This window comes from Lonchura striata, chromosome 1 (assembly GCF_050655825.1).
Source record: "Lonchura striata isolate lonStrDom1 chromosome 1, ASM5065582v1, whole genome shotgun sequence".
Lineage (NCBI taxonomy): Eukaryota > Metazoa > Chordata > Aves > Passeriformes > Estrildidae > Lonchura > Lonchura striata.
Genome location: NC_140703.1, coordinates 111,536,186 through 111,562,637, shown reverse-complemented (window position 1 = coordinate 111,562,637; position 26,452 = coordinate 111,536,186). Strand labels below are relative to the sequence as shown.

The 26,452-nt window shown below is 36.5% G+C and overlaps 1 protein-coding gene across 13 annotated transcripts in view; it reads left to right on the top strand.

Moving 5' to 3' along the window:
• CASK (calcium/calmodulin dependent serine protein kinase) overlaps positions 1 to 26,452 on the top strand; it is a 184,824-nt gene that overhangs the window by 134,882 nt on the left and 23,490 nt on the right. For all 13 annotated transcript variants that reach the window (XM_077781674.2, XM_077781677.2, XM_085560260.1 and 10 more), the window contains 6 exons: positions 13,695 to 13,772; positions 15,071 to 15,151; positions 18,845 to 19,033; positions 19,531 to 19,609; positions 21,902 to 21,987; positions 23,019 to 23,087. In XM_077781674.2, coding sequence (XP_077637800.1) covers positions 13,695 to 13,772; positions 15,071 to 15,151; positions 18,845 to 19,033; positions 19,531 to 19,609; positions 21,902 to 21,987; positions 23,019 to 23,087 — 582 coding nt within the window. The remainder of the gene's footprint in view (positions 1 to 13,694; positions 13,773 to 15,070; positions 15,152 to 18,844; positions 19,034 to 19,530; positions 19,610 to 21,901; positions 21,988 to 23,018; positions 23,088 to 26,452) is intronic.

Below are 26,452 nucleotides of genomic sequence, written 5' to 3'. Positions count from 1 at the left end.
GCATGAAAATTTTTTTCCCAATTTAAGTTCACCTAGCTTGTGTCCCAGATGCTTAAATTAGTTTTTATATGGCATGATGCAGTATAGGAAGGTGCTCAGTTAATATGAACAGGAAATAAAAAGTCTGGAGACGAGTTGAATAGTATGAGTGTAGTAAGAACCAAAATACTTGTGTCACTCATGCAGAAACGTTTTAGCTATTTATTAATCATTATTGTGTTATCATATAACTTCTTGGGCTTTGGTAAACCACATGGCCTTAGTTTCAGTATATTTCTGGGTGACAGGTCTGCAGACATTAACTCATGCTTCTGTAATGCTTTTGCTTTTTTCTGCTCTTGACAGTACCAGCAGGTTGCCAGTACTTCATTCATGACCTGTTATTGCTGTAATGGTCTGTTGTAGCTTTTCAAGTAAGAAAAACCAGCAGTGAATTTGTACAATTTTCACATTTTTCATCACAGTCATTCTCATAAGCAGAAAGGGATGCATTTAATTGCAGCTTATAAAGATATCTTATCTTTATAAGAACAAATTGCTATCAAAAAGCATTTTTCTTTTATTATGCTATGTGGAAGGGAGATGATAGAATCTTCCCCAGGACACTTTAGTTAGAAAAATACAAAATAAATTTCTGAAATAATGCAGCGTCCTGAAATACATATTTTAATGCCTGAAGCAAATTACAGACAGTATTATTTGAAAGGGTAGCTTTTTCATGTCAGTAACTTGAATGTGGGATATTGATTTCTAATTTTGTATCAATACTATTCCAATTTCTTTATCAGAAAAAAATCACAAGTTGTACACAAGTTGTACTTGGATGAGGTTCTGTCAGGGAAACTGTTTATTGCTCTTAGAGTATTTGGGGCTCCTGAAGTCTCCAGACCAAGTAACCTATAAACCATTATATCCCACTAAGTAGGAATTTTCTATTCTGTTGTGAAGTTATGGCTGTCACTTTGCATTAAATACTGTTCCTCTTCTGTGGCCATTTTCCACAGTTAAATTTGTTCTCATGTTCCTACTCTTTCTCAAGAGTTATCCTTATTTTTAGATTAAGCACATGATGGTAGATCATGCCTGCTGCTGAAATATCTTATTTTTCCTCTGAAATAACTTTTTCTGAAGGCCAAAAAAGAAAGAACAATCATTTTGTTAAGGGTGCAAGTTACCCCATGTGTTATTTTTTTTTCAGATTACAAAATAGAAATATTCTTTCTCAGTAATTCATTAACTTGGGTGATAAGAGGACAGGCACCTCTGAAGGCCACAGGAGGCATCATCCTATTGATTGTTTTTAATTTACTAATTTGTTTAGATAACTGTCTTAAGACTCTCTTCCAGCTGACTTGGTGGCCAGAGTTGTTCAGAACAAGGGGGAAAAAGGTGCCAACTGCTTAGAAAGTAGTTAATCACACTCAGCCGAATTCTGCAATACAGAAGCATATCCTAATGTGGGTTTATTGAATTATGTGGGGTTTTTCACCATTTTACAGAAACCTATTATTTGTGTTGAGTGGGTTTTTTCCTGCACAGAAGTTTCACGTTTCATTATTAAAAACTTAATTGTGTTTACTGCAGAGAGTAAAGAAAAGGCCCTTCTAGAAACAACCATATAGAAATATGCACTGCCTAAAAAATTTATTGTTTCATAATTGATTTTTTTTTTTTTAAGTAAAAGAGTAACTTTGGTTTGGACAGATTTTTCTTTTTTCTTGTTAAATGTGTGATGATCAAAATTCTGGTGAATGCTGTAGAACATTTCTGTGTGTCACTTAGAAATGTCTGGGTTTATGACTATATAAAGCTTTATAGACTGTTTCATTCCAGTATCCAATTTAGATGATAAAGAATGCAGTGCAGTATATAAATAAGTTTATGGAAAAACAGAGTTAAATTTAAGTAGTGAAAGCAGTAGTTTATTACCATGGTCAGATTTTTAGAAGCCTTATCAAATGCTTGAATTAAATTCTTTTTTATTGACTTTCATGAAAGACGTTCTGGAAGACACTACTGTCCTGTGCCAGCAGTACTGATATAGAAATTGGGAAGAATTGTGAAGAGGTTGCTAATTTTGGAGGTCTTTTACTTCAATTATTATTTGTTTTGCAAAGTCTAGTGGTCTTCAAGGCTGTGCTTAGTGGGGAAGTGTTTTACCCATGATGTTTCATCTCTGTCAGTGCATCCAAGGAATTCTGCTCAGAGGTAAACCCAGGAGCTGCTGCTTGGCAGCTGCCTTCTCTGAGGATCAGGAAAATCATTTTCCCGTGGGGTGGAGTGCTGTGGCCACCTCTGCAGGGCCCTGCCTGGGCTGACTCTGAATGCAGATATCCCTCGATTTACAAGTGAGATTTCCCCCCAGCAGGAGAACAATATCAGCTTTTGTGTGGCTGGGGCCTCTCTGCTGGCTTTGTCTGCATCTGTGTGTCCCAAGGAAGAGATGGTTCTCTAGGCTGATGCCTTTTGGCTGTTGATTTTAAAAGTTTGTACATTGTTTTCATAGATGGAATCCTTGAGGTAAGTGTTGTTATTTCCATGATAGATATTTTACAAGCTTTCAAGAAAGTTTATTTTACTTTTTGTCGGCTTAACACTACACATTTATGGTTTTAAATAAATGAGGTTCAATAAATTTTGCACTGGCCACTTGTATCATATATCCATGTGTGCAGCCACTTCTTTCTTTTTTGAGTTTCATTTATATTCACAGTGCATGTATTTAAGGCATGCTGATTTCTCAAGAGAATCTCCTTTCTGTGTCTGTTATCCTTTGCTGCTCATGGTAGTGTTTCACAGGAACCTGCATCTGTGCACACTTCAGTTTCCTTAGGATTTCTTTTGAACTCTGTCATCCAAACAGATTTGGTCCTGAAGTCCAGACTTTTAAGGAAACATATTTTCTCTTTTTCTAAAATGAATGTTGTTGGAACCTCAGTTTAGCTTCTTACACAGTTGGCTAAAGCTTTCTGCTGGGTTTATTTTGGTTTGTTCTGTTTACCCTCTCAGTCTGGATGTTGGCACAGTAAATTTGAATGTCCTTTGTAAAAGTTGCAGTTATTCAGCAGTGTCCAGGCATGGCTGATACTATAGTCCTCTGTTCGACAATGTTTTAAACTCTCCATGTATTTATCCCTGATCTACTCTTTTTTTGAGCAAAGTGTATTATTTTAACAATTTTAATGCATACTTTGGAATTAAAAAAAAAAAAGATGGAGAGGGGAAAGCAAAAAAACATTTTGATTTTTGTCTTCAGGATGATTTCATTTTCTTTTTTCTTTTATTTTAAATCATGAATAGACTAGTGGAATATCTATCATATGATGAAGAAAATAAAACTAGCAGATGCATATAAAAAGCTTAAATGTTTTTCGAGATCATCTAGTTTTGCATTGTTTTGATTTGAATGAGAATGACTTTATATGTGAATCACATAGTATGGTTTGAGTTTTTTTGGATGCACGTTGGTCCTTACCCTCTTGAATACTGATTTTGTTAACACTTATAGGGGGAACATGTTTTAGTGAAACCTGATGCTTCTCTTTTGCAAAAAACAGATCACAGTGTGTTATGGATGTCTTACTTAAAATCCCTCAGAACATATTATGCTTAAGTGAAATAATAGTTTATCATTTTTAAAACACATCATTTTCATATTTTTAATTGTTCTTTATTTCATATCATTGTAAGACAAAAACACATGGAAAATATTTGTTTAAAAAAAAAAAAAACACACACACACAGAAGAAACTGTTGGCAGGAAGGCACCTTGCTATTTGGGGAATCAAATCTGGCTTTCCTCCCGGAGCAGAGGCAGCGTGCTCAGCCCCAGGGAGTGGGAGGGACTGTCCCACACTGCAGTGGGAGCTCCTTTCCCAAGCAGTGGAGACAGAACAATGGCCAAGCCTTAGGGAGAATTGTGGAGAATTCCTTCAGCAGGTGGGCTGGATCATCATCACCAGGGCAGTGCATTTGTTCTCCAACAGGTAACTTCTCTGGGAGCTCTGTCTGAAAGAACACAAAAAGCAGAGGCTATCCTGGAATTCCTTCTGCATTATTTCATAATCATTCTCTGAAATACTTTCCATTTTCATCTTCCATTGTACCTTTGCGTTTCATTTTCTCTGCTACTGGGATAGGTGGATCACTTTGCCACTCAGCATCATCTCATTGTTTTCTTGTTCTTCCTGTTCCTCTGCCTTACAAATTAAATGGGGGATTTATTATGTATTTAGTAATCAGAGCAGAAAGTGTTGTTCCACATTTTTATAATGTATAATAATGTATAATAGTAATACGTGAGTGGGTCTCTTAAACCCAAGGTTAATACAAATATGAGCCAACAGTTACTTTTATATTAATTGAGGCTAATTTTTGAGAAATTTATATATCCATCACTTTCCAACAATGCAAATTTCTGGCTCAGTTTTCATGACACTGTGAGAGTTACTTTGTTATGCTTAACCTGTTTTCTTTTTAACTAATATTCTGTCACTTTGTGTATTTATAAGCATGATACTGATGTGGTGAATCCTCAAGTGAAATTCAGCTTGATAAGGTACTTCAAATGGGAATTTTAGTACTTAGCCTATTCTTCTTGGCCTGATGTCATCTCCCCTGTGTAAAAGGTGTGTCATTGTGTCTGTGTGCACCAACATCTCTTACTCCAAAATCCATTGACTTCTTTTTTTATGTGGAACTAAAAATTCCCATTATTTCAGTCTGTTTTTAAGTTACTGGGCCTTGATACATCAAAGAACAGTAACATGGTATTCCTGACACTTGTGGAACATTTAATTAACTTCACTGATACTGTCTTGGGCTAAAGAGGATCAGTTTCATATTTAACTTTCTACATTTTCTTCACTTCTTGCATTGTGTATAGTTCAAGTTTCTTTTTACCCATAAGGGCTACCTGTTGTGTTTGGGGTTTTTCCCTTATAAACCTTAGATTCTTAGGTTTATTATTTCTCCTAGAGCTTGTGATCTGCTCTCAGAAATGACAAAAATAAAAAAATGATGCAGCACCTGGGCCACAAATATTGATTAATGCTTCAGCTTTCTTAGTGCTGGGAGCTTAACTCTGGAGTGCTATTTCAGTCTGCACTGAGTTTACATTCAAAAAACCCAAAGGCAATGTATAAACAGCCCAGTGAACTCTGCTTCTGTCTCTGAATTCAGTCAGTCCTCTCTGCCTCCTTCTTCCAGTCCTTCAGGTAGTTGGCTGGGGCATGTTGACTGTTCTAGGTACTAGTGATCTCATTGCAGTGTATTTTTATTCTCAGAATACCCTTGCAGAAAATTTATATGACTAGGGAGAAACAAAAATAGTTGTGAATTTCAGCATTAGCACCTCCTGGTGCAAGGTATGCTCCACATCATAAAGCAGGGGAGGAGCTGTGTTCTTGTTAGTTATTGTGGATTTAACTGGTTTTGTGGGTTCTCTATCCCCCTGGAATGAGGTTCATGGTCATTAGCATTTTCTCTTCAGGGTGATGATCCAAACCTGACAAGGTACTTCAGCCAGCAGGTTTGGGAATTAAACTCATTTAGGGAGTTAAACTCATTTAAACCTGACTCTGTTAGTTCCTGTTCTTGGTTATTAGTCCATATTGAAAGGTGGGGGAAAGACAGGAGCAAAGCTTATTCTGTGGGGTGTAGCAAGGTGTTGTCCATGGAACAAACTCTTTATAAAAAGTCCTTCTGTACTGAGGGAGTTGTTTTTCCTTGTGCTTATTGAATCATTGAGGTTGGAAAAAAACTTTAAGGTCATCAAGTCCCGCTATAAAACCAGACAGCCTATTTCAGTGCTTGATAACCCTTTTGGTGAAAAATTTCCCTAATATCTAATCTAAAACCTTCCCTAGCACAACTTAAGGCTATTTGCTCTTGATCTATCCCTTGTTACTTGGGAGAGGAGATCAACCCCCAGCTTGCTACTCCTCTGAGTGGGTTGTAAAGAGTGATGAGGTCTCCTCTGAGCTTCCTTTTCTCCAGACTAAACACCCCAAGTTCCCTGCTCCCCGTTTAGACTTCTGTTCCAGACTCTTTACCAGTGCCTTTATCTAAACTCCCTCCAGCACCTCAATGTCTTTTATGTTTACTTTTATCTAATCAGCTGCATAGTGTCATCTCTAAAAAGTGCTTTGCCTTGGTTTTGTTAAGATCAGCTTCAATTACATCCAATGCAGTAAAAAAGAAAAAGTGACTCTGTTATTGAAATAATGGGATTCTTGTGTCCTTGAAGTCAATAATATGTTAGAGTACCTTGGGAAATACTGTTCTAAGCCCAAGTTTTTCCCAGCACTACTACTGGTACATTCCAGAGTGAGAGTGTTTTGCTTTTTTTAAGTGGGACCTTTGAATTTTATTGTATTGGTTTTCCAACTGCTGTGCTGGTTTTGTTGGTACTGCCGTGTGCAAAGCAGTACCTTTATGTCATCCTAGTTTGGCATGTTTCATCTTTGCAAAAGATGTTAAAACATTTGCAGTGTGAACAGAGTAACGTCTGGTTATGTCTGTGCACTGTCTGGCATGTCTTCAACATCTGCTGTCACTTATGGAGAACTGCAGCTTCTGCAGTCAGTAAAATTTTTATGATGAGTATTAATATGGGTTTTCCTTAAAATAGGAGACAAATTGCTAGGTTAGAGTCCTATGCTGTCAGACACTAGAGTCTGGGTTCATCATACAAGAATGAGACATTTAGGGACACCTGAAATTAAATGGAAGAAAATAATGTCTGCTGTGATTTTGAGGAGTAACATAACCATTCATTACCAGTATTGCTGTGAGACAACATGAAATAAATAAATAAATGGAAATATTTTAGGTAACTGTGAAGCAAATCCAGAGGCTCAATTCAAAAAGTCAGTTGTGAAGGAAGAAATGCACACACCCTAGAGTTTATTTTGTACAAATATAGTCCTTTCCTTGGCTCTATTGCCTCTGAAGTGTTAAGGCTTTGATTTTACAGAGTAAGTGCATAGCACTTGATAATCTCTGCTAAAAAGGAATATGTTCTACAACAGAGTTAAAATTTGTTTGTACCTCATGTACAGTGAAAGTAGGAAACTTTGACCCTTGCAAAGAAATAGAATATGCAAGTCAGATATTACTGAATATCTGTGGGGTCTGAACCAGCGTAAGCAGAAATGTGTCCTTGAATCTGTTTTTCACTGTATCAATGTGTGGAGCTGCAGAGATTTGTGTAGTCTTTGTGTGATTTCCCCACAGTTCATGACTGTCTGCAGTTTTCTACAGCACTATAACCTTTTGAGAGAATTTAAACTTGGATACATTTTTACATTTTAAGGTTTTGATCAAAAGATACACAACAGATATGCCAACCCTTAGCTACATAACAGGATGAAAAATCTTTTCAGTCTTCTTTACCTGAACCTTCTGGTTCCCCTCATGTCTACAAGCATACAAAATATGTCAGTGGAAGATATCCATGATAAAGTATTGACTGGTAATGTCTAATGCCACAGGGCATCTCTCCCTGCTGCTGACACAGGTGAAGGGCTGTGTGCTTTCCTTACAGCTCTCATGTCACCAGATTGCCACTGACAGACCCTGTGAAGGCAGTGAACAGGATTTCTTTCTGGGATCCTTTTTACCCTTTGGATCACTACAAAGTTAATACATGCACAGTCTTTGGCTGTGGCTGGGGAATGTGTTTTCCTTCTCAAAGGAGCCTAAAATCATTTTGAGTTCCACCTTCTAAAGGAGAGCGTGTCTCTCACCTGTCATTGATGTTCACCCTCAGTAAAATAAACATCATTTGTGTTTTACTAAGATGCTGTTCTGGCAGCTCTGTCTGCCTGTCTGACAGTCAGTTTGTTGTCTGTACAACACACTGAAGGGTCAGGAATTTTATTCTATCAGTTCTTGAAGTAGATTAGTTCATGTATCTCCTTCTTTTCCCACAGCAAGGCGCTGACCCCTGAGAAACAGATATTATCTTCTGTGTGCCTCAGAAATGTGGTCATTAACAACCTGTTAATACATATTAAGCATTCTCCAGTTGGCATTTAGCTTCACTGGTGTGTCAGGATTTCAGGGTTTGTGCAGTGAAGTTTGTCATTCTCGCTCCCTACAGCACACTTGTTTGCCAGTCACATGCAGTGGGAACTGAACTAATGCTCAGAGAAAAATGGTTTTGCCAGCTGAGTTTCTCTCCTCAGTTCTTATCTCCAAAAGTTACCTTTTGGTTTATAACAAGTGAAGAAGCCCACATGAGGAATGATCCAAAAAAAAAAAATAAAGCAGCTTTGAGTAAAAGCTGAAATTGCATAGGGCTGAGGTTAGATGGCATAATTTTCTCCTATGTGTAGTAAGTAAAAGTGTAAGAAAATCTGGTTTTATGTTTCTTTCTGATACAGGTATCGCCAAGTATAGCTCTGTTCTAAAAGACACAAAATAAGTATGTAGGAATATAGATGACTTCTGAAAACAAGGTGCAGTTGGCCTGCTTTTTGCAGATAAAAATTCACCTAAAAATTGAAAATATGTATTTCAGTTCTGTCATGTGAATGATCAAGCTTAGAATTGAAATTCAGAGTCCAGTTGCTACTGCAACATTTTTTACTGGAAAGATTATTCATGTGTTGCTTGAATGTGAATATGCACAGAGGAATTGAGTATTTCAAATCTGCATAACCCTTGGCAGGGTTATTCAAAGTCTGAGTGCTTCCAGTAACAAGCTGCAGTGTTGGCAGCTGCCAGTTTTGGGGCATGACAGAAATGAACACTTGTTTGTTCAGACAGAATTAATGTTCTGCTTCAGACTGTCTTCTGAGAACGCTGTCAGGGAATCTTGATTTTAGCTGATAAACTGCTTCCTGAACCCTTTAGTTGAATTAGTTTTGTTTGCACTGCTCAGCATTTCACTGGGTGTGGAACTGGAATGCAAATGTTGATTATGCTCCTTTTGTACAGCAAGTGTATCACAGAAAAGGATTTAAAGCTGTGAAGGGCTGTAGCCTATAATGCTCTAGCAAGCAGAAAGTAGAGTCTGAACGATGCTTTGGACTTTGGTACAGGATGGAACTGTAAGATGTTCTGTAGAATTATGCTGGGAAGTAAATGGTAGGTCTCTGATGCTGAAATGGTAAAAATGAACTTCATTCACAGTCCTTAACAGTGGAGAACAGAGGGTTTGAAAGAGTAAACTGTCTTTAAACAAAGTTGAAGATAAGGACTCTGCTGTGACCTTGCTATTCTGTGTTTTCCAGTAGGAGTTATTAACTTCAGGGATGTGTTTCCTTGAGAGCTTAGAATCCCAGGAAAAGAGGCACCCATGGGAACATTATAATATTTTGCATGGAAAAGGAGATGTGAAGCAGAACTGGCAGAAGAAAGAATGAAGTGATCTAGCATTTATCTAATTGGCCCTTTAATTTTAGCCATTCTTTGATATTGCTACTTGTGAGTACTACTTAAGTGGGTCATGAATTTCTTTCAGTCTCTGAGCATATAGAACCTCTGGGTGGATGGAGAACTAGGATAGGGAGCTGTGGGAGGTAACAAAGCCAGAACCCTCTTTGTTAGCAAATGCTGCTGTGTAAGGGGCCGCACCTCCAGATGAGAAATTTTTAGGTGGTCCAAAAACCTTAAAGTTGTGAAAAACAGCTCTTTAATATCACTGTGGTTAAGCTGTTCAGAAAGTCAAATATATAAGGACATACTGTGAAGATTAGTTTTAGATGTTCCAATGTGGGGGTTTAATGTTTGAGGTTGGCAGCCAAGTATCTGGTCTGAATTGAAACTGAATCCCCACAAAATCTGTATTTGTATTGAATGAGCTTTGTGCTGTAGCAGTTCAGCAGCCCTTGTTTTAAGAAGTTTCTCATTTGCCTCCTAAAAGCTTTGAGGTTTGGGTCTATAAAATGCTTACTGATTTTACTGTGTGATCTGATCTTTATTACATTCAAGATCAGACCCAGTGGTGAGGCTGCATTTCTGCTACTTGTGACATATCTAAATTTTTCACTGTGACATTGAATGGGGGGTTGCATTGGGACAGTAGTCTGACTCCTCTTACAGGAAATGGTTAAAAAGTAATTCCTGCACATCTGAAAAACTAGTCAGAAAAGAAAAGTTTGTTGTTTTGTCTTGACTGCCTGATTTTTGGATTAGGCTTTGGGCTGTCTGCTTTAAATATCAGAAGAGACGAGCTGCCTTTGTACAGGCAGAAGACAAAAAGTCTTGACACTGCAAAAATTTGGGTCAACTGATAGCAACTCAACTTGTGGGTATTCTCTTCATAGCTTTTGTGTTCTGGCATGCAAAATTTAAATCAAAACTTCTGGTTTTGATAAGCAGTACTATTCTGTTTATTAGCTATAATGTCCATGTATGTTTGTTATATCAAGTTTTGTTAATACATCTGTTGAGACTGTTAACTTGTCAAGAGCAAGCTCTCAGTTTCAATTTACTTTCTAGGAAATGCAGAATAACTGATGCTGAGGAGTGAGACTGATATACAAAGTATTTAAAAGTCTGGAAATGCTGAAAGTTACATATGCTGTGGCATTTTACTTTTTTCAATTATTATAAACTTTAAATTGATATGTTTATGCTTATTGCTGAGTGCAGTTGTTGGAGGTTGGGTTCCTGGGCTGAGTGGGCAGAGTTATTTGCTGGGAAATAAAGACTCCCAGCAGAAAGAAAGCCATGATTAGGGCATACATTTTGCCCTGCTGTGAGTCAATTGATATTGCATAGAAAAGCTTTCAGCAGAGGACAGTGAAGAATGAGCCAGTTCATTCTGCTCCACAAGAAACCACCTTTGGTATGATCCCTGCAGGACTTAGATTTGCAGGGCTGCTGAAAGGAGCCCTGTGAACAGGATGGGTTTCTCTGATTAAAATGTTGCAGCTAACTGCACAAAGTAATGTGTTCTCTACCACAGGGAGCATACAGAGCCTGGCTGCAAGTATAATTAACGTTCACTTTAATCTATGATGTGTGCAAACAGGTTTTGTTCAAAGTTTTCTTATACGCTTTATAAAACAGTCATGTAAAGGTGTGCTAGATTCTTACATCCAAGGGAGCAAATGTTTTTTTAATGTCTGAATGAAACCTCTACATTCAAATGCTTTCACAAATTAATTATGCAAGCTGTCAATTCCTTAATTCTAAATTGCTTTTGCTACAGCTAGTATTTCAGTGCAAAAATATTGAAAAGTGTTGAAAAACCAGTCTTTTTTCAAAGATTGCAAAGGAGGTGGGACTGCTTCACCAGTTCTCGTGCATTAATGTCCATTATAAGCTTTGCTCTTCTTGCCTCTTGTAAAAAAACTCCGTGACCTAACTTCAAAATGAAGAGATTTCAAAATTGGAGAGTGAATCTCTCGTGCTAGTAAATCTACCAAATCCAAACCCGTTCTCTGGGTGAGGCCCTATTCTAGCTTCACGATGATTAGATCCCTTGTCTTGGGTAATATATTATCCTTAAACCTTAATGCAAATATGAAAGTTTTTCTTTTAAGTGCTGTCAGAATTCCTTCTAATAGTTTGGTTCCTTCAAAGCAAACCTCAATAAACAGAAATCCTAGAAGATGAAATTTAAGTGCCATGCCTCAGCGTGAAGGCATTGTGGAAAAATAAATGCACTCTTGTTTAGTCTGAACTTTGCCTTGATTTTTTTCCTAAACATTATTTGAGGAACTTTGCTCCCTAATTTTCTTTTTGCCTCCTTCATAATCTCAGAAGATAATTCTCCCATGTTAGTGGGGAAAATGTTTCTGTAAACTGCTGGTTGTTTTGGGTCACAGTAACGATGGAAATCTGCAACTTCAGCAACATAGCTTTTCAACCATTGCTAGAAATAACTAATAAAAATATTTTCAATGTAACTTTTCTGTAATTTCATTACTCTTAAGAAGGAAAAAGACATTCAGTAATACTCATGGTGGGTATCATGCATTTTCTGCTGTGCTTTGGTCAGTACAGTGGTCAGTGCAGTTTCTTAACAGGCATAGAATGGTGGTACGTTGTAATTTGCAGTTGCTGGAGTTTGGGTAGATTTTGTTAATTTATTTAAGAAAAGGTTAAACAAATAATTGTGTGCACAAATAAAATATCTCCTGAACTACAAGCTAGCAGAAAGTTTTTATCTCAAAGCTTTCAAGGCTGCTTAAACTGTGGAGTTTAGTGGTTTTGGCAGCAGAAGCTGAAGTTGTTGCATTGGAAGAAACTGATTTAGCTTGACTTTTCTGCTTTTCTTTCCCCAAGAGAGTGGTGTAACTGTCCTGCAGGGAATGTTTTTTAGAAGTGACACTGTTTGCTGGTTTTGTGCTTATTTATGTATGGATTTGAAATGTTGAACATGCTTGTTAAATTGTTAACCCAGGAAAGTGATGTTGGATTGCATTTATGGCAATTTATTTATCTAAAACTGAGTGGTATTTCATGTTGTGTGAGAAAGAGAAGAGGGCAGTTCTGTGTCCTGGCAGGATTCCCTTTTTCAAACATCCAAGGCCATTCTAAGCCAAACAGTGGAGCTGTGAGCTTCCAGAGGAAGCTCCTGAGCAATCCTTGCTGAGCAGCCCAAATGGTGCTTTCTTGTCTCCTCATCCTTGGCAGTGTGAGGATTTGCTGAAGGTTTTAGAGTCGCTCTTGTATTTTGAATGCTTTTCCAATATTTTGAATTTCAGTTAAATTTTGAGTGTTTCCAAAGTCGAGAGATTCCCCAACTTCCCTGGGCAACTTGTGGCAGTGTTTCACCGCCCTTGTTGTGATCAAAATTTCTCTAATTTTCTGAAAATGTAATTTGTGCTTTTTTTTCTGTCTTATATATCAAAGAAATAATCTAACATAATTTAAAAGTAATTAAAGGCATGGCCATCTTTATATCACTTGAAATGTAAGCCAAAAGGTTTTATTTGAAAATCCTGCTCATTACAGTACCTGTTTATTCTTAAGTATACATTTTTTCCTTTAAAGCAGGGACAGTCTGTTAAGTTTGTATGAAAAAGAGCCTGTAATGTCTTATCTCTAATTTGAAACTTGAAGAAGGATCTTTCTTCTGTTGTGCTTTACATAGTTGAATGATTTTTAAAAGGATTTCTGAAAATAATAATTAATACCAGTTTAAATACAATTACATGCTTCTGTATCACAGAAAATCCTAGTAAAATAAAGTTACCCTTTTTTGTGAGTACTCATTCTTGGAAGGTTTGTTTTCTGTTCTCAGAGTATTTGGCTTTTGTAATGTTCTATCTTCAAGAGCATTTTCCCATCTTCCAAGAATTATTTAAATTACTGTTCAGATGTTTGATGGCTTGATTTATTGAGAAAAGGGAGATATGCAGGTTAACTTGATTTTATGCCAGAATGTTTCGTTTGTAGCATTTATTCAAGATTCATGGGCTCACTTCTAGTAGAAGAATATAGTTTCTGTAAATCTGTGGCAAAAGCATGAGAGGTTTGCAGAAGCCCTTAACCTCTTGAACTTTCCCATGTCATCCTATGAACTCTAAATCTATGGCACTGTTCAAATCAGGAAATGTTTAAAAATGAAAAGCCAAAACCCTGGGCTGCTAAATTTTGTATACAGAACATCTGTGGGTTCTGCAGTTTAGCAATCATCCTAACCCTGGTAACATAAGCAGGCTACTGTAAACACTCATTAATTTATATAAAGTAGCATATGATTTCAGTAGTTTGTTTTCTTGTTATTTCAGCTTTATGACAAAATAAACACAAAATCTTCACCACAAATCAGGAATCCTCCAAGTGATGCTGTACAGAGAGCCAAAGAGGTAATGGCTTTAAAGTATGCGTTTTTTGCTTTGAAAAGTTGATTGTACTTAAACTGTAACTTACTTTACTTTATTAAGTTGTGTATTCTGGCTCATTATCTGAATTATTTCTGGAATATTACCATTACTTACCCAAGTTATGTAACAAGTTGCATAAACTTGAAGAATTTCATTATCTGTGTAAGAAATATTAATATTACTCAGTTTAATAATTTAACCTTTTCTTCAACAATAGTGGTGTTAAAAGGAGCACTCCTGCTGGGTAATTGCAGTATCTTTCCTGTTCAGGTTATTTATCTGCGCCAGAAATCTGATGTTTATAAAATTTAGTCACCAAAATAAATATTTTTAAATGTCAGCTTTTTAAATTGAAAAAAAAAACCAAGTTTATAATAGATTGGTCTAAGAAGAGCAGACTTGGAAATGCAATGAAGGTGGCCCACTAAGACCAAAGATAGACACAGATGTTCTTAATTCTTGTACCTTGCAAATAGTATGTTATTTGCTTATTTATGGCAAGTAGTAAAAAACCCAAACCCATATTGTATTATGTATTATCAGTACAAATTTGTGCAGTTTTTAGGAGTTACGTCATAGGAAAATTGCTTATTGTGCTATTAAAGGAGGAAGACTTTAAAACTCTATGTAATAGCTAAAGTCACAGTAATAGATGCCCTCAGGTCCTATTCTGCAAAATTTGCTGTCAGTTAATCCTGGGGGTTGCTTCCAGAAGCAAAATGCTCTGCTTTCCTTGTCCAGCTAGCTGCATATGAAAATTAAGGTTGCAGGCAAATGAGTTAAAGCTTCTTTGCTCCTCCTTCCCCAATGATAAAGTGGCTCAGATTTTGTAAAATCTGGAGCTTGAAGGTGGAGTAGCAGATGGCCCAGCTAGATTTGGTGTCTTTAAAAATAGATTTTATAAGTGGTTTTAATTATGCTTTTATACCAATTGTTTTAATAAATTGAGACCATGTGTGAAAGCAGCAACTGGTGGAAGTCTTGCATGTCACCTTCCATTCCTGTCCCCATGTATTTAGCTGTTGGGGAAATGCTGTCAATTGAAAAAAACAAAAATTCCTTCAAATTTCTGCTTTCATCTCTTTCAGAGAGAACATTGGAACAAGGTATTTTATTCTCTTGGGGCAGCTGGGTTGGGGCAGATTCTCTTAAAACCTTTCCTGTGTCAGGAGGTGTGTACAATCATTTGGGGATATTCTGACTTAGCAGTCAGGGGTCTAGTTTCTTCAATAGCTTTAAAAGAAAGTTACTATGGGACATTTCTCCTGCTTATTTTGCAGGTATTGGAAGAAATTTCATGTTACCCAGAGAACAATGATGCAAAGGAGCTAAAGCGTATTTTAACACAACCTCATTTCATGGTAAGCAGATCCTATTCTTGTTTGGGTTTTTTTTTTCCTTTCCTTTTTTTTTTTTTTTTTTTTTACATATATTCTTTAATTCTTAAAATCTGCAAAGGATGGAACTGCATCCAATACACCTGTTAATAAGTATTTCTAACCTGCTGCTCTGGCAAAAGAATTAGTATTGGTCCTCATTACTGTGCTGAAAACTGTCAGCAGTTTGGAGTAGTGTAATTATGAAGCAGTTTCACTGTGTTTTTGGAGGTCTATGTTGCACATGGAAAGAAGAATTAATCCTTTTGGATGTCCATAGAGCTGGGGTCCTCCTTTTTCTTTTTCCAGAGGTCTTCTTAGGATAAAGGTGTGTGTGAATTCATTGCAAAATAAGTGTTTATTTAATATTGCTTTACACAAATCAGTAGTTTGTACAGTCTGTTGAGTTTGTGTTGCATATCAACACTTACTGTGTCTGTTTCCCAAATCTGATTTGAAGGCAATAATTGTCCTAAATTCAGGGATGTTACTGCTTTGTAACTTGATTCAAGTTGCTGAAGTCTACTAATATGAAGGATTTATTTTGTTTATGCTGTAGGTGAAGTTCATAAATTGAGAAATAAACGTTTGCTTAAATTTGCTATACACTATTGTCAGCTTAAAATCAAGAATTTGACTTTATCTACTTAGCTTCATTTGGAATCTGACAGGTTCATTTTATTTACTTTTTTGTGTTTGTAATTACCCCACAGTATTGCTAAAACATGAAGTACTGTTGAGAAAGAGCATTTTTAAAGTATAAATTATTTTCAGAGTAGGCATCAATAAAAGTGATTGTGGTATATAGAATTTCACGTATCAAATCAAGTTACAGGAAAATTGAGTAGAAAATCCTCTTTTTTAGGTATCTTTGTTCCCCAATACACTCATAAATCTAAAACCATTTGTCAGAATTCTTTTGCTGCAAATCTACGAAAAGTATTTTTTCATAAGGAATAAGCTGCAATTCCATAACAAGTACTTTTGATGAGGAGCAATTTCAGCAAGTGAATCTGTGATATCCCAGGCTAAATTGCCAGTTGCTGAAGTCCCATTATCCCTTTTCCCCATCTTTCATCCTCTCCCTTGTAGTTCTGGCATTCATCTAGAACTGCACTTTAATGATGCCCTGGGCTGAACTAGTAGAAAATTGCTCCAAAAAAAAAGAAAAAAAAATCCCCAACTAAGCATTTAACAAGAAGAATTTAGGGTAACAGAGATGCTGCCAGAGCCAGAATGAGCAGGGGAACAGAAACAGTTTGTGTTAGGGAGGAATGTAAAGCAGCAATTAAAGCTGCATAACTTGGTGTGGATCCACAGTCTCCAGATGTCAATGGGACAACTCCATCCTCTCCATCGTTCCCACTCCTGCTCCCAGGTGCACCTTTATGGGTTGCAGACTTAAATAAACTTAATCTTATATTTGTTGCATTCTCTTAAACTTCCCTTCAGAGCAAAAGTCTTTATATTTTAAAGGAAATTATTAGGAAACGGAATAATTGTATAAACCAATATTGTTAACCCACACTCTGTGTGTTTGCCAGGTGTTGTACAGAGCAATATTCTGGTTATTAATGCACATTAATTCAGTAATCAATATGGTGTAATAAGTAGGAGTGTGCATTAGCACCTATATGATAATGGACTATTTTAGTGTTTTTTTTTAATCTAATGTGTATCGCTATTTAGAAGAAAAAAGAGTATAATCTGTCTTGTTTACTTAACCACAGTGTTAGTGGGTTAAGCTGTGTTCAAGCCACAGAACCAAAGCAAATAAAGTGTGTTTGTAGCAGATTTTCAACATGTTCTGTTGTTCTAATTTTCTTTTGCCCTCTAATTTCTGTGCCTTATGGCTACAGAAATAAATTATCAATTTATTCTGTGTATGTTTAACGTTTTAATTTAAATAAATGTATGTAAATATTGCATGAAGGTCTTTCAGTAGATAATTAATTTAAGAATTCTAAAAGCATTGTCAAGTATCTCATTTGTTATGTATGTACACATTTCAAAGAGCTTTTATTCCAGTACATGACTTTCAGTAGTTTTTCAAATATGTCAGTTTCAGGTGTTAAAGATTCTATTATATAAGTTTAGTATGTTGTAAACATTGAAATATTTGCTAGGAGCCTTTTGCTTAATGACATATTGAAGTTTCATGTATCATCATATGCCTTCCTGTGCTGTTCTCTGCAGTGATCCTGCAGTACAGTAGAAAGCAGTTGTTCCCATTAAACTAATTTTTAACAGGATTATCATGTTCTGCAAAGGAAAAACAGGAAAAAAACACATTATGAAAATTAGCAATAAGGTCCAATAGGAATCTTTTTAATAAATGTTTTCAATATTAAATTGAGCTTGCTGTACTTTAATGTATTTCTGAAATAGTGTTCATTTTTGTGAACATATTCAGAAGTCATTTAGTATAATTACAGATCTTTAAAAATGCTGGAAGTGCCATATTTTAGCCACCTACAAGGTGAATATTATGGCTAAAAATAATATAAATCAGTGAAAATATTTGATGTGATAAAAATTTAAGGACCTGGATTACATAAGAAATGTAATATTGACATATGGAAAGAGTAACAGATACAGGCAGGGGCACTGAAGCACCTTCATAGGTCCAACCATTAACCTACATTGGAGTACCCACACATAAATGGACACACAAATAAATCAAATTTTAATTAAATATTTTAAGTGGTTTAACTTACTTATATGGTCCAGATCTCTAATATAAAATGTTGCTTCAGTAGAGCAGACTAATGCAGAGGAATTGTTGCAAGTTTGAGCTTAGGGGTTGACAAAATAAGATGAGAAACAGGAAATGCAGATAGATACACGTTAGTATTTAACTAAAAATAGTATATATGTAAGTGGGCTTGCAACACTGGGACAATGGGAAGGAATGTGGGCAAAGCTTTGTTAGTTTAGGGAATCTCGTTCCATCATTAAAGGGCTGACTTCCCAAATAGAGTTTCAAATTGATTAGAGAAATGAGAACAGAAAGTGTTTAAGAAATTATCTTTTATAACACAGTACAATTTAGAAGTGCTACTGAAGGATCTAATGAAAGCTAATGAAGCAGTATTTTAGCAGTTTGCTGGTTTGCACTCTAAATGTTTGTCAAACATTTTGAACTCAGGCTGGTGGTGCTGGGACCAAGTTCTAGGGGAAGGGGAGAGTACAAAAGCAATTACAATAGTAAACAACAAAAAACCAGTATTTTCTCCTTCGAGCTGGTATTGATCCACCATCTGCCTTTATTAGAGTGAGATACCATGGAATCTGAGTAGCTTTCCATTTTACTAGAGTAATTATTACAGAATAGTTTGCACAGAAAGGTAGATTCCTGATTCTCTGTCTATGTACATGAAGATGGATTCACTCTGACACCCTGCAGGTGTTGAGAGGAAGGGAGGCAGCATCATTCTCATTGAAGTGCCTGCAGTAAATACCACATCAACTCAAGCAGGTTTTAGAGTCTCAGTGTGTAGGTGTTTGCAGTCTGAAAGTTTATCTTAGACTCCTTTAAGGGAAAAGTTCTTCAGTGGGAGATGGGACACAAATATCTTGGATTTCCTTGAAAAGCTTCAAAAAAACCCTTATAAGGAACGAGCAAGGGACATCAGAGATGATGGAAATGTGACATTTTGTTGCTGTGCTGTCCTCCAGGCCTTACTTCAAACTCATGATGTAGTGGCACATGAAGTTTACAGTGACGAAGCGCTGAGGGTCACCCCTCCTCCCACCTCTCCCTACCTGAACGGGGATTCCCCGGAGAGCGCCAACGGCGACATGGACATGGAGAACGTAACGCGGGTCCGGCTGGTGCAGTTCCAGAAGAACACAGATGAGCCCATGGTATGGAGGGAAGCTCACTATTTCCCTCTGTGCTGGTAAAGACCAGTGTTGTAATGATTTTAGTGTCATTTTCCTCACTTTGAGTCAATTAACTGGAGTAGTTCAGCAGCTGCTGTAGATATTTGTCCTCCCTGAAATGCTTTGTGTGCACTCACACAGCTGATGTGCCCCTAGGGCTTTGTTTAGAAGCAACCTTGTAGTAGTTAGAGCAAATTAGTCCTTAAACCCAACTGGAGCCGTTGCACTTCGGTATAAAATCACATTTTTAACAAACCAGATCCTTGTATACTCATATGTTGAAGTATTGCATCCTCACTCATAAATAGTATCTGGTTTTACTGCTCATCTTGGAGTGACAAAGATTTTATTTTAATCTTGAAACTTATGCCCTACTTTCAAGTTTTCAAGAAATATGACTATTCTTAACCACTTAAGAATCACAGTGCTTAATATTTTATTTTAAAAGCATAAACTTTTTTTTTTTTTTTTTTTCCTAGGGAATCACTTTAAAAATGAATGAGCTGAACCACTGCATTGTGGCAAGAATTATGCACGGAGGAATGATTCACCGGCAAGGTAATCGCATCTCATGAAGAGTTTTGTCTTAAAACATGGTTATTTTAGATCCTTTTCTACAAATTGTGTACATTTTCCTGATTGTGATTGCTACTATTCCATAGCAGTGTATCTCTGTGCCTGCATGGACTCCTGCTAACTGCTTTAGTTACCTTCCAGCTGCAGATCTCTGCCAGTTTTGAGGTGATGGCCCACTGTGTTTCATTTAGGTCTTAATTAGGATAATTACTGTCTTACTAGTGAGTATAGCTCATCAAGAGATGGAAGCACCAATAATTTCTGGAGCTGTACTTATTTAATCCTCTGTTTAAAAAAAAATCCTTACACAAGTAGTGGTACTTTCCCTTGCAAAAATGAAAGAGCTTTGTCCATACAGTTCTTGAGGACCTTTATATTTTTGGTGTTGAGAATCACAAAAATGGGGTTTGAAATAAAAATATTATTTGTGCCTAGATTCTAAATCTTTATTTTCAGTTTTCACTAACAAAACAAATCTTGCAAACGTGCTTTTTTTTCTCATCCCCAGTCTTCTTCTTTTTGTCATTTTGTGCTCAGATCAGATGCTCAGAAGTAACTGGATTTTGTCCTGCTTTAAACAAATTAACTTCCCTACTCGGTTGTTGGCTGCCAGTTTGGATTGTAGCCGTGAATTGGTTACTTTCATTTTTTTCAGACTGTTGTCTTTTTCTTGTGATGAAAACAAAAATTTTCTTAATTTTTCAGACCAGAGTTCTCTCTAGCCTTGTGTTCTATTTCAAAGGAAGCTAGGAACAGGCAATTGGGAAGACAAAACATATATTCACTTTGTCTGACTGATATGGTAAAATCTGTCAGGAAGCAGGAAAGACGAAAGTTTTATACAAGCAAAGATGGAATTCAGAGAGAATTCTATGTCTTTGGAGGACCTTCTGAACTGGAATTTATTTGGCTTCTAAAAGTGTTTTTAAGGGAGATTGCTCTAAGATTCACAGGAGCAAGGTTTTCTTCCAGCTGTGCTTATATAGTGGTGATGCTCTGCACAGTATTGCTTCATATGACTGTGTTCCATAATGGGGCTAATAAAACTTTTAAAACCTTGCTAAAACTGGGTAAAATATCCAGCTGTGCCCATTACAATTCTTCTTTTTAATTACACAATATCTTTTATTTCTAAAGATCTGGGAAATTTAACTTATTCTCTGTGTGCTTTGTTTAGCTAAGGTAGTGCTTCTGCACTTGAAAATGAACTTTAGTGGCTCTGTAGTATTGTCATATATTTTTTTAATGCTTCTAATTTTCTTAGTGCTTTAGATACTTCTTAGCTCCACTGCTTCATTCAGCATACCTGTATTTAGAATATTTTTACTGAATAGAACACAAGTGTCATTTGGCAATGATCTCAAGCCCCATCTTTGAATCCTGTTTATAGGGCCTGTGCCTTGAATTGGTTTTGGGGAGTGTTAGGTCATTTTTCTCTGCTGTCTCTTTTTGCACTATGGAAAACTGGCAGGCAATATCAGCAGTGTCTGGATAATAAATCTGCTGTGAGGGTTACAGGAGCTGTATAATTTCAGGTCCAACAATATTAAACACAAACTCTGCAGTTCCCAGTCACAAGATTGTAGCTGCTGTGAAGCTGTCTCCTGTCTCTAGGCCTGTCTAGTCCTGGTGATTGAAATTGTTCTTATTACAAAGGTGGCAGAGTTTAAATGGGAAGAAAGGCTTTTAAAGATTCCATCTACTCACACCTTCCAGAAAATTCAGTAAAAATGAAACACCAGTATCATTAAAAATGGTCTGTTTGTTGTTGACATGTCTGCCAAATGTCCATTCTTTATTCCCAGTTTTTATGTATACTTCTCCTTACAGTCATGAACATAACAATATTCACTTCTGTCAGAGTGACAGAAATGGGAAATGGTGCAGAAAAGGGGATTTTATTTGATACAGGGATGTTACTGAATCTGATTCTCAGTCTAATATGTAATTCCATTACTTTTATGTTTTGAATAGTATCACAGAATTTTTATACTATTCCAGGCCGTATGGTGGTTTTGATTCAATATTATTGTTTAGTAATAAAAACATGTTTTCCCTTTTCCTGAGAAGATGCCTGGACATCTCTTGTTATGTATTCACTGCACTCTGAAAGACAGATTTGTAACTCATACAAAGTCCTTTTCTGAATCTAGCAAAAAAATATTTTAATGTTGTTTTTTGTTTATGCCTTTGTATGAACACTAGTGCTGTGTTATAATTATTTCAATTTGTAAACCGTGTCCTGAGGTGATTGTGTGTTTGTTAACTCTGCAGGTACGCTACATGTAGGGGATGAAATCAGAGAAATAAACGGAATCAGTGTGGCAAATCAAACTGTAGAACAGCTACAAAAAATGCTTGTAAGTGCCTGAAGTCTTCTTCATATCCTCTATAAAAGTGCTTGTCTTATTTAATCAAAATTTTTGTGTAATTGTGTTCTAATTTCCCCTTTTTCTTGTGTTCTTGATAGATTACATGTCCATGCAACAAAAAGTTCTTTCAGTTTATAACAGTTGTACTCACAGTTACTGAAGTTACAAATCTAAAAAACATTACTTTGTCTTTTTCCAGGAAAACTCCACCTTTGACCTTGCTAGTAGATTTTGTTTGATATTTCCATAACACTTGTTAAGTTTCCTGTGTGCAGCACTAACCTTGACATCTTGGATGGTATCACTAATCCTAGACAAGCTTCAAGGGAAATAGAATTATTTTGGGGTCACAGTAAGCCAGCCAAAGAGAGAAAGGGGAGAAACTCTGAGATCTCTTGAAGTGATCTGCTCACATTTCTGCCTAGATCGAGTCCTGCAGTTATCAGCTATGTGGAATTCATAAGTATTCAGATTGCCTTTTAAGAAAATATGTTGTCACATTCTGCTGCTATTCTGGAGTTACTACTTGTATAAGAATATTTATAACAATAGTAAATGCAAAGCGGCAGACCCCATGTTCTGTTTTGATGAAAGATTGTTTTTGAAATTCCTACCTTCAGGACAGTAAAATGCAGCTTTTTCAGAAACTGAATACAGTTTTGCTATTTAATATGTATGATGAAAGGGAAGAAAATGCCACTTTGATAGAAAAGACTGTAGATGACAAGAATACAGCTACAAAGAAAAGGTTGACATGGAAGAAACCTATGCATTTCTGAATCTCTCACATAAAAATACAATTCTGGATTTTAGGCATTCAAAACTTGCTCAGGTGAACAAACTGGTAATGCATGTTCATCCTTGAGATTAATGAGGACAATTTGAATGTTTGTTCATAGGTATATGACAACATAGCATTTGAGCTTTTCATACTTGAACTATGATGTTCCCCTTTCTCGCATTAACAATTTGGAGATTTTCTGTTCAGTGTTAGTCTCAAAATGCTTCTTTTTTCACAGAGGGAAATGCGTGGAAGTATTACCTTCAAGATTGTGCCAAGTTATCGCACGCAATCTTCATCCTGTGAGGTAATGAATTTAATGAGCCATCCCCTTTCTTCCTCAGTCCTGTAACTAACTGCCTGCTGATGGCTGAATGTTCCTGCTTTCTGGGAAATTGTTTCTGCCTGTCCTGTTAGATCGCACACCAATTTTACAACAAAGATAACGGAACATGAGTAGGTCTCACCTACCTACTCAGCCCTGCCTTCATATTCATCTCATCAGCACCTTAACTAACTCTTTACAGCCTATTAAAGGAGAAAAAAAATAGGAAAGGGGATCCTCAACTTATGCATTTAAGAAGCCCCTTTAAATATGACCATTAAAGCTCATACTTCAGTAAGCCTATTAAAGTTCCTAGGCTGAGGAGCGATCCTCCTCTTTTTTAGGCTTTAAACATTATATTGCTGCTTTGGGCTGTTAAGGGTTAATTGAAAAACCCGTTTCTGTATAACCCTGTTGAGGTAAATTTGTGATGGTCGTGTGTAACAGTTACATGTGGCTTAATATTATGTTTCCATGAAAAAATGGTCGTTGTCACTACAGAAGAAAAACAGATTTTGAGTTGTTGCTGAACTAGAAACTTGGTATTACAGCTTTTGCACAGCAGCGTTTAATTCCCTTCTGCTCACAAAGTTACATTCCAGATTGCAACTGAAGGGAATTAAATTGTCTGGAATGGCTACCTGAGAGCCCCTGTCCAGTGTGAGCACACAGGTGGCATTTGCAGCGTGTGGATGGTGCCAATCTCTCCGAGCCACGCTGAACTGTGCAAGCAGCTCCCGAATTAGAGCTCCCCAGTGAAATCACAGCCCCTGCTGAAGTCAAGCACCTTATCTTAATTAGATCTGTGATTTCACCCTAATTGTTCCTATGGCTCAGCAGATGCTAGAATACACAAACTGCTATTGTGGTTGTCAGAGCAATCTGTTTTGCAAGGGGAAAAATTACTGCTTTTTGGTTGCCTTCGGCACCTCTAGTAGAATTCAACAAAAACTAAAATGTTTTAGAGGTAGAAGGTTTGACAGATTTTCATCTATGAGGCAAATTTCCTTAAAATAAATATGAAACCAAAATTTTTTCTTGAAAGGCAAAGGCTGTTAAAAAAATTGCAGGATGCTGACAAATTAATGTATTGACTTCTGTGCTGCAGAGAGGAGTAATAATAAAAGATACCTCACTTCCCAGTATTGAAATATAGAAACTGGTGAAACTGCTGACTTGCTGGGAAGATTACTATTTGGAAAAACTCAGCATACAACTTTAAATTAATAGTTTTAGTTGTCATTTTAGTACTAGCAGGTAATCTCTTTTCTTTAGCTTTCTGTCCTTAGGCTTTTCATGACTATTTCACAGAAGAATGGAAAATAGACTCCTGCATTCCTTTGGAAAAAAGTGGCTAAACTAGAAATGTGTGATCAAAGAGAAAAAGAAACCCTGTCTAATTATCCCATTTTGTAGCATTTAGCATTCATTAAGTCAGAGATGGATGAGTCCTTTTCACCTGCTCGGCCACATTAAGGCTTTGGCTTGATTTTCATCAGTTACAGGTGTACACAAAAGCCCCAGTGTTCTTAAATCATCCTTTTAAAGCATCACTAATCTTTTGGTACACAGAGAATTTTTTTCACAGAATTTTTCAGGAAGGTGATTCAGAAAATTAATTAAATCCTTAACCATTGATAAAAGGCTAAAAATCAATGTTGACTGATATTACTAACAGAGAACTTTTGCTTCTCGTGCCCTCCAGCAGGATAAATAGAGAGATATTGGGTCTTCACTAGTATAATCTTCCTAGTTAAATTATTTTTTGGCAACATTTCAGTCCTTGTTTGGTTTCCCCCCTCCTTCAGTCATGGGCTGGTGCTCATGTACTGTAGTTTTTTGAGAAGAGGAATATAAAACAGAATTGAGGACTGGAGGCTTTGAGGCTCCTACCAAGATCACATAATTGGATTGCAAAACATCTTGTTAATCTTGAATAAGAAAAAAATGCATATTAGTAGAATCAGAGATGATGTGCCTTTTATTTACCACCTTAGGCCTTCACAAAGGTGAGGGGGCACAGAATGTTTTTTTTTAATAACTGGGATGCGAATTTCACTTGCCATATTTGTCTTCTATTATAGTAATTTAATATAAGTGCTATTTTCTAAATATTGAGCCATTTCTGCATATATATAGGGAAGTCTTCTTCCTACACTATGTAATTTAGGGTCACTAGGAAGTTTGCAAAATCTCAGCTGAATAATTTCAGGTTTTTTAGGCATTTGTAGCTTTTCCTGCACCCATGCCTTCCATTCAGTTACCAGACCTTCTATTTCATGGAGCAGACCTTGCTTGAAGACATAATACTTTTGAATTCCCTCGTGTAAAAATTGGATCAGCTGATCTGGTGTGAGGTAACCTGTTTAGTCACTGGCATGGCAAATGACCTGAGTTAACACACGTATTTAGATAACAGGGGGCCAGGGTGTTGTTCTCTTCATCAGATACCAGAAAAATTGCAGATTTACATAAACATGAACTTAAGTAACTATTGCAACACATCCTTCTTATGGCTGTGGACACCATTTGTGTGTTTCAGTTTTATCCCAGTGAGTAAGCATTTTGCTCTGGCTACATTTACATTCTTTTCTTTGTACTGACACAACACCCAAAGTAACTTTTTATAGTGTCAGATACGTGAGAATGGTAAGAGAAGTACTTTTTTTTCCTCTTCTTTTTTCTTTAAACAAAAAAAAAAATCCTTATAAACATTCTTTATGTTTCATATTGCCTTTGTGAAACTCTTTTAAGTTTTTTCATTAAGAAGAAAAGCCTTTATGTATATGAGATTTTAGAAGCCTGGTGGTAATCACCATGGATTTTTTCCTTTATCTTCCATAGTTTCCATTAGTGCTTAAACATCAGGAGCTTTTATTGTCTTAAATTGTTTTTAAATTTGTATTAAAAATACCGACAGACATGTTCCTTGAGCAAGACAGAAATATTAAAGTATTGTCAGAATTTTGGAAAAGTCTGTCTGGTTTAGTTGGAGGTTTTGGTTTTGTTGGTTTTCTTGTTTGAGTTTCTTTTCTTGTATCTGGTAACAATGTCGATCCACCCGTTTTTGTCAGTATCTAATCTGATTAGTTCATATTTATTAGATATAATTTAGTTCTTCTGAATAGGTTTGCATCTCAAATATATTAGTTTAGCATTCATAGATCACACCTAAAAATAGGGAATCAACAGGAAGCTGGGTTTGCCATCATTTGGAAATAATTGTGATTGTTTCCTCTGAGGCTCCATGGTTCTTCAGCTGAAGAGTGATGACCCCAAAGGTTTCTGGTTTTTTTGTCTTGGGTCTGGAGAAGGATGGGAAGTCCAGACAGTCAAGTTTACTAAAA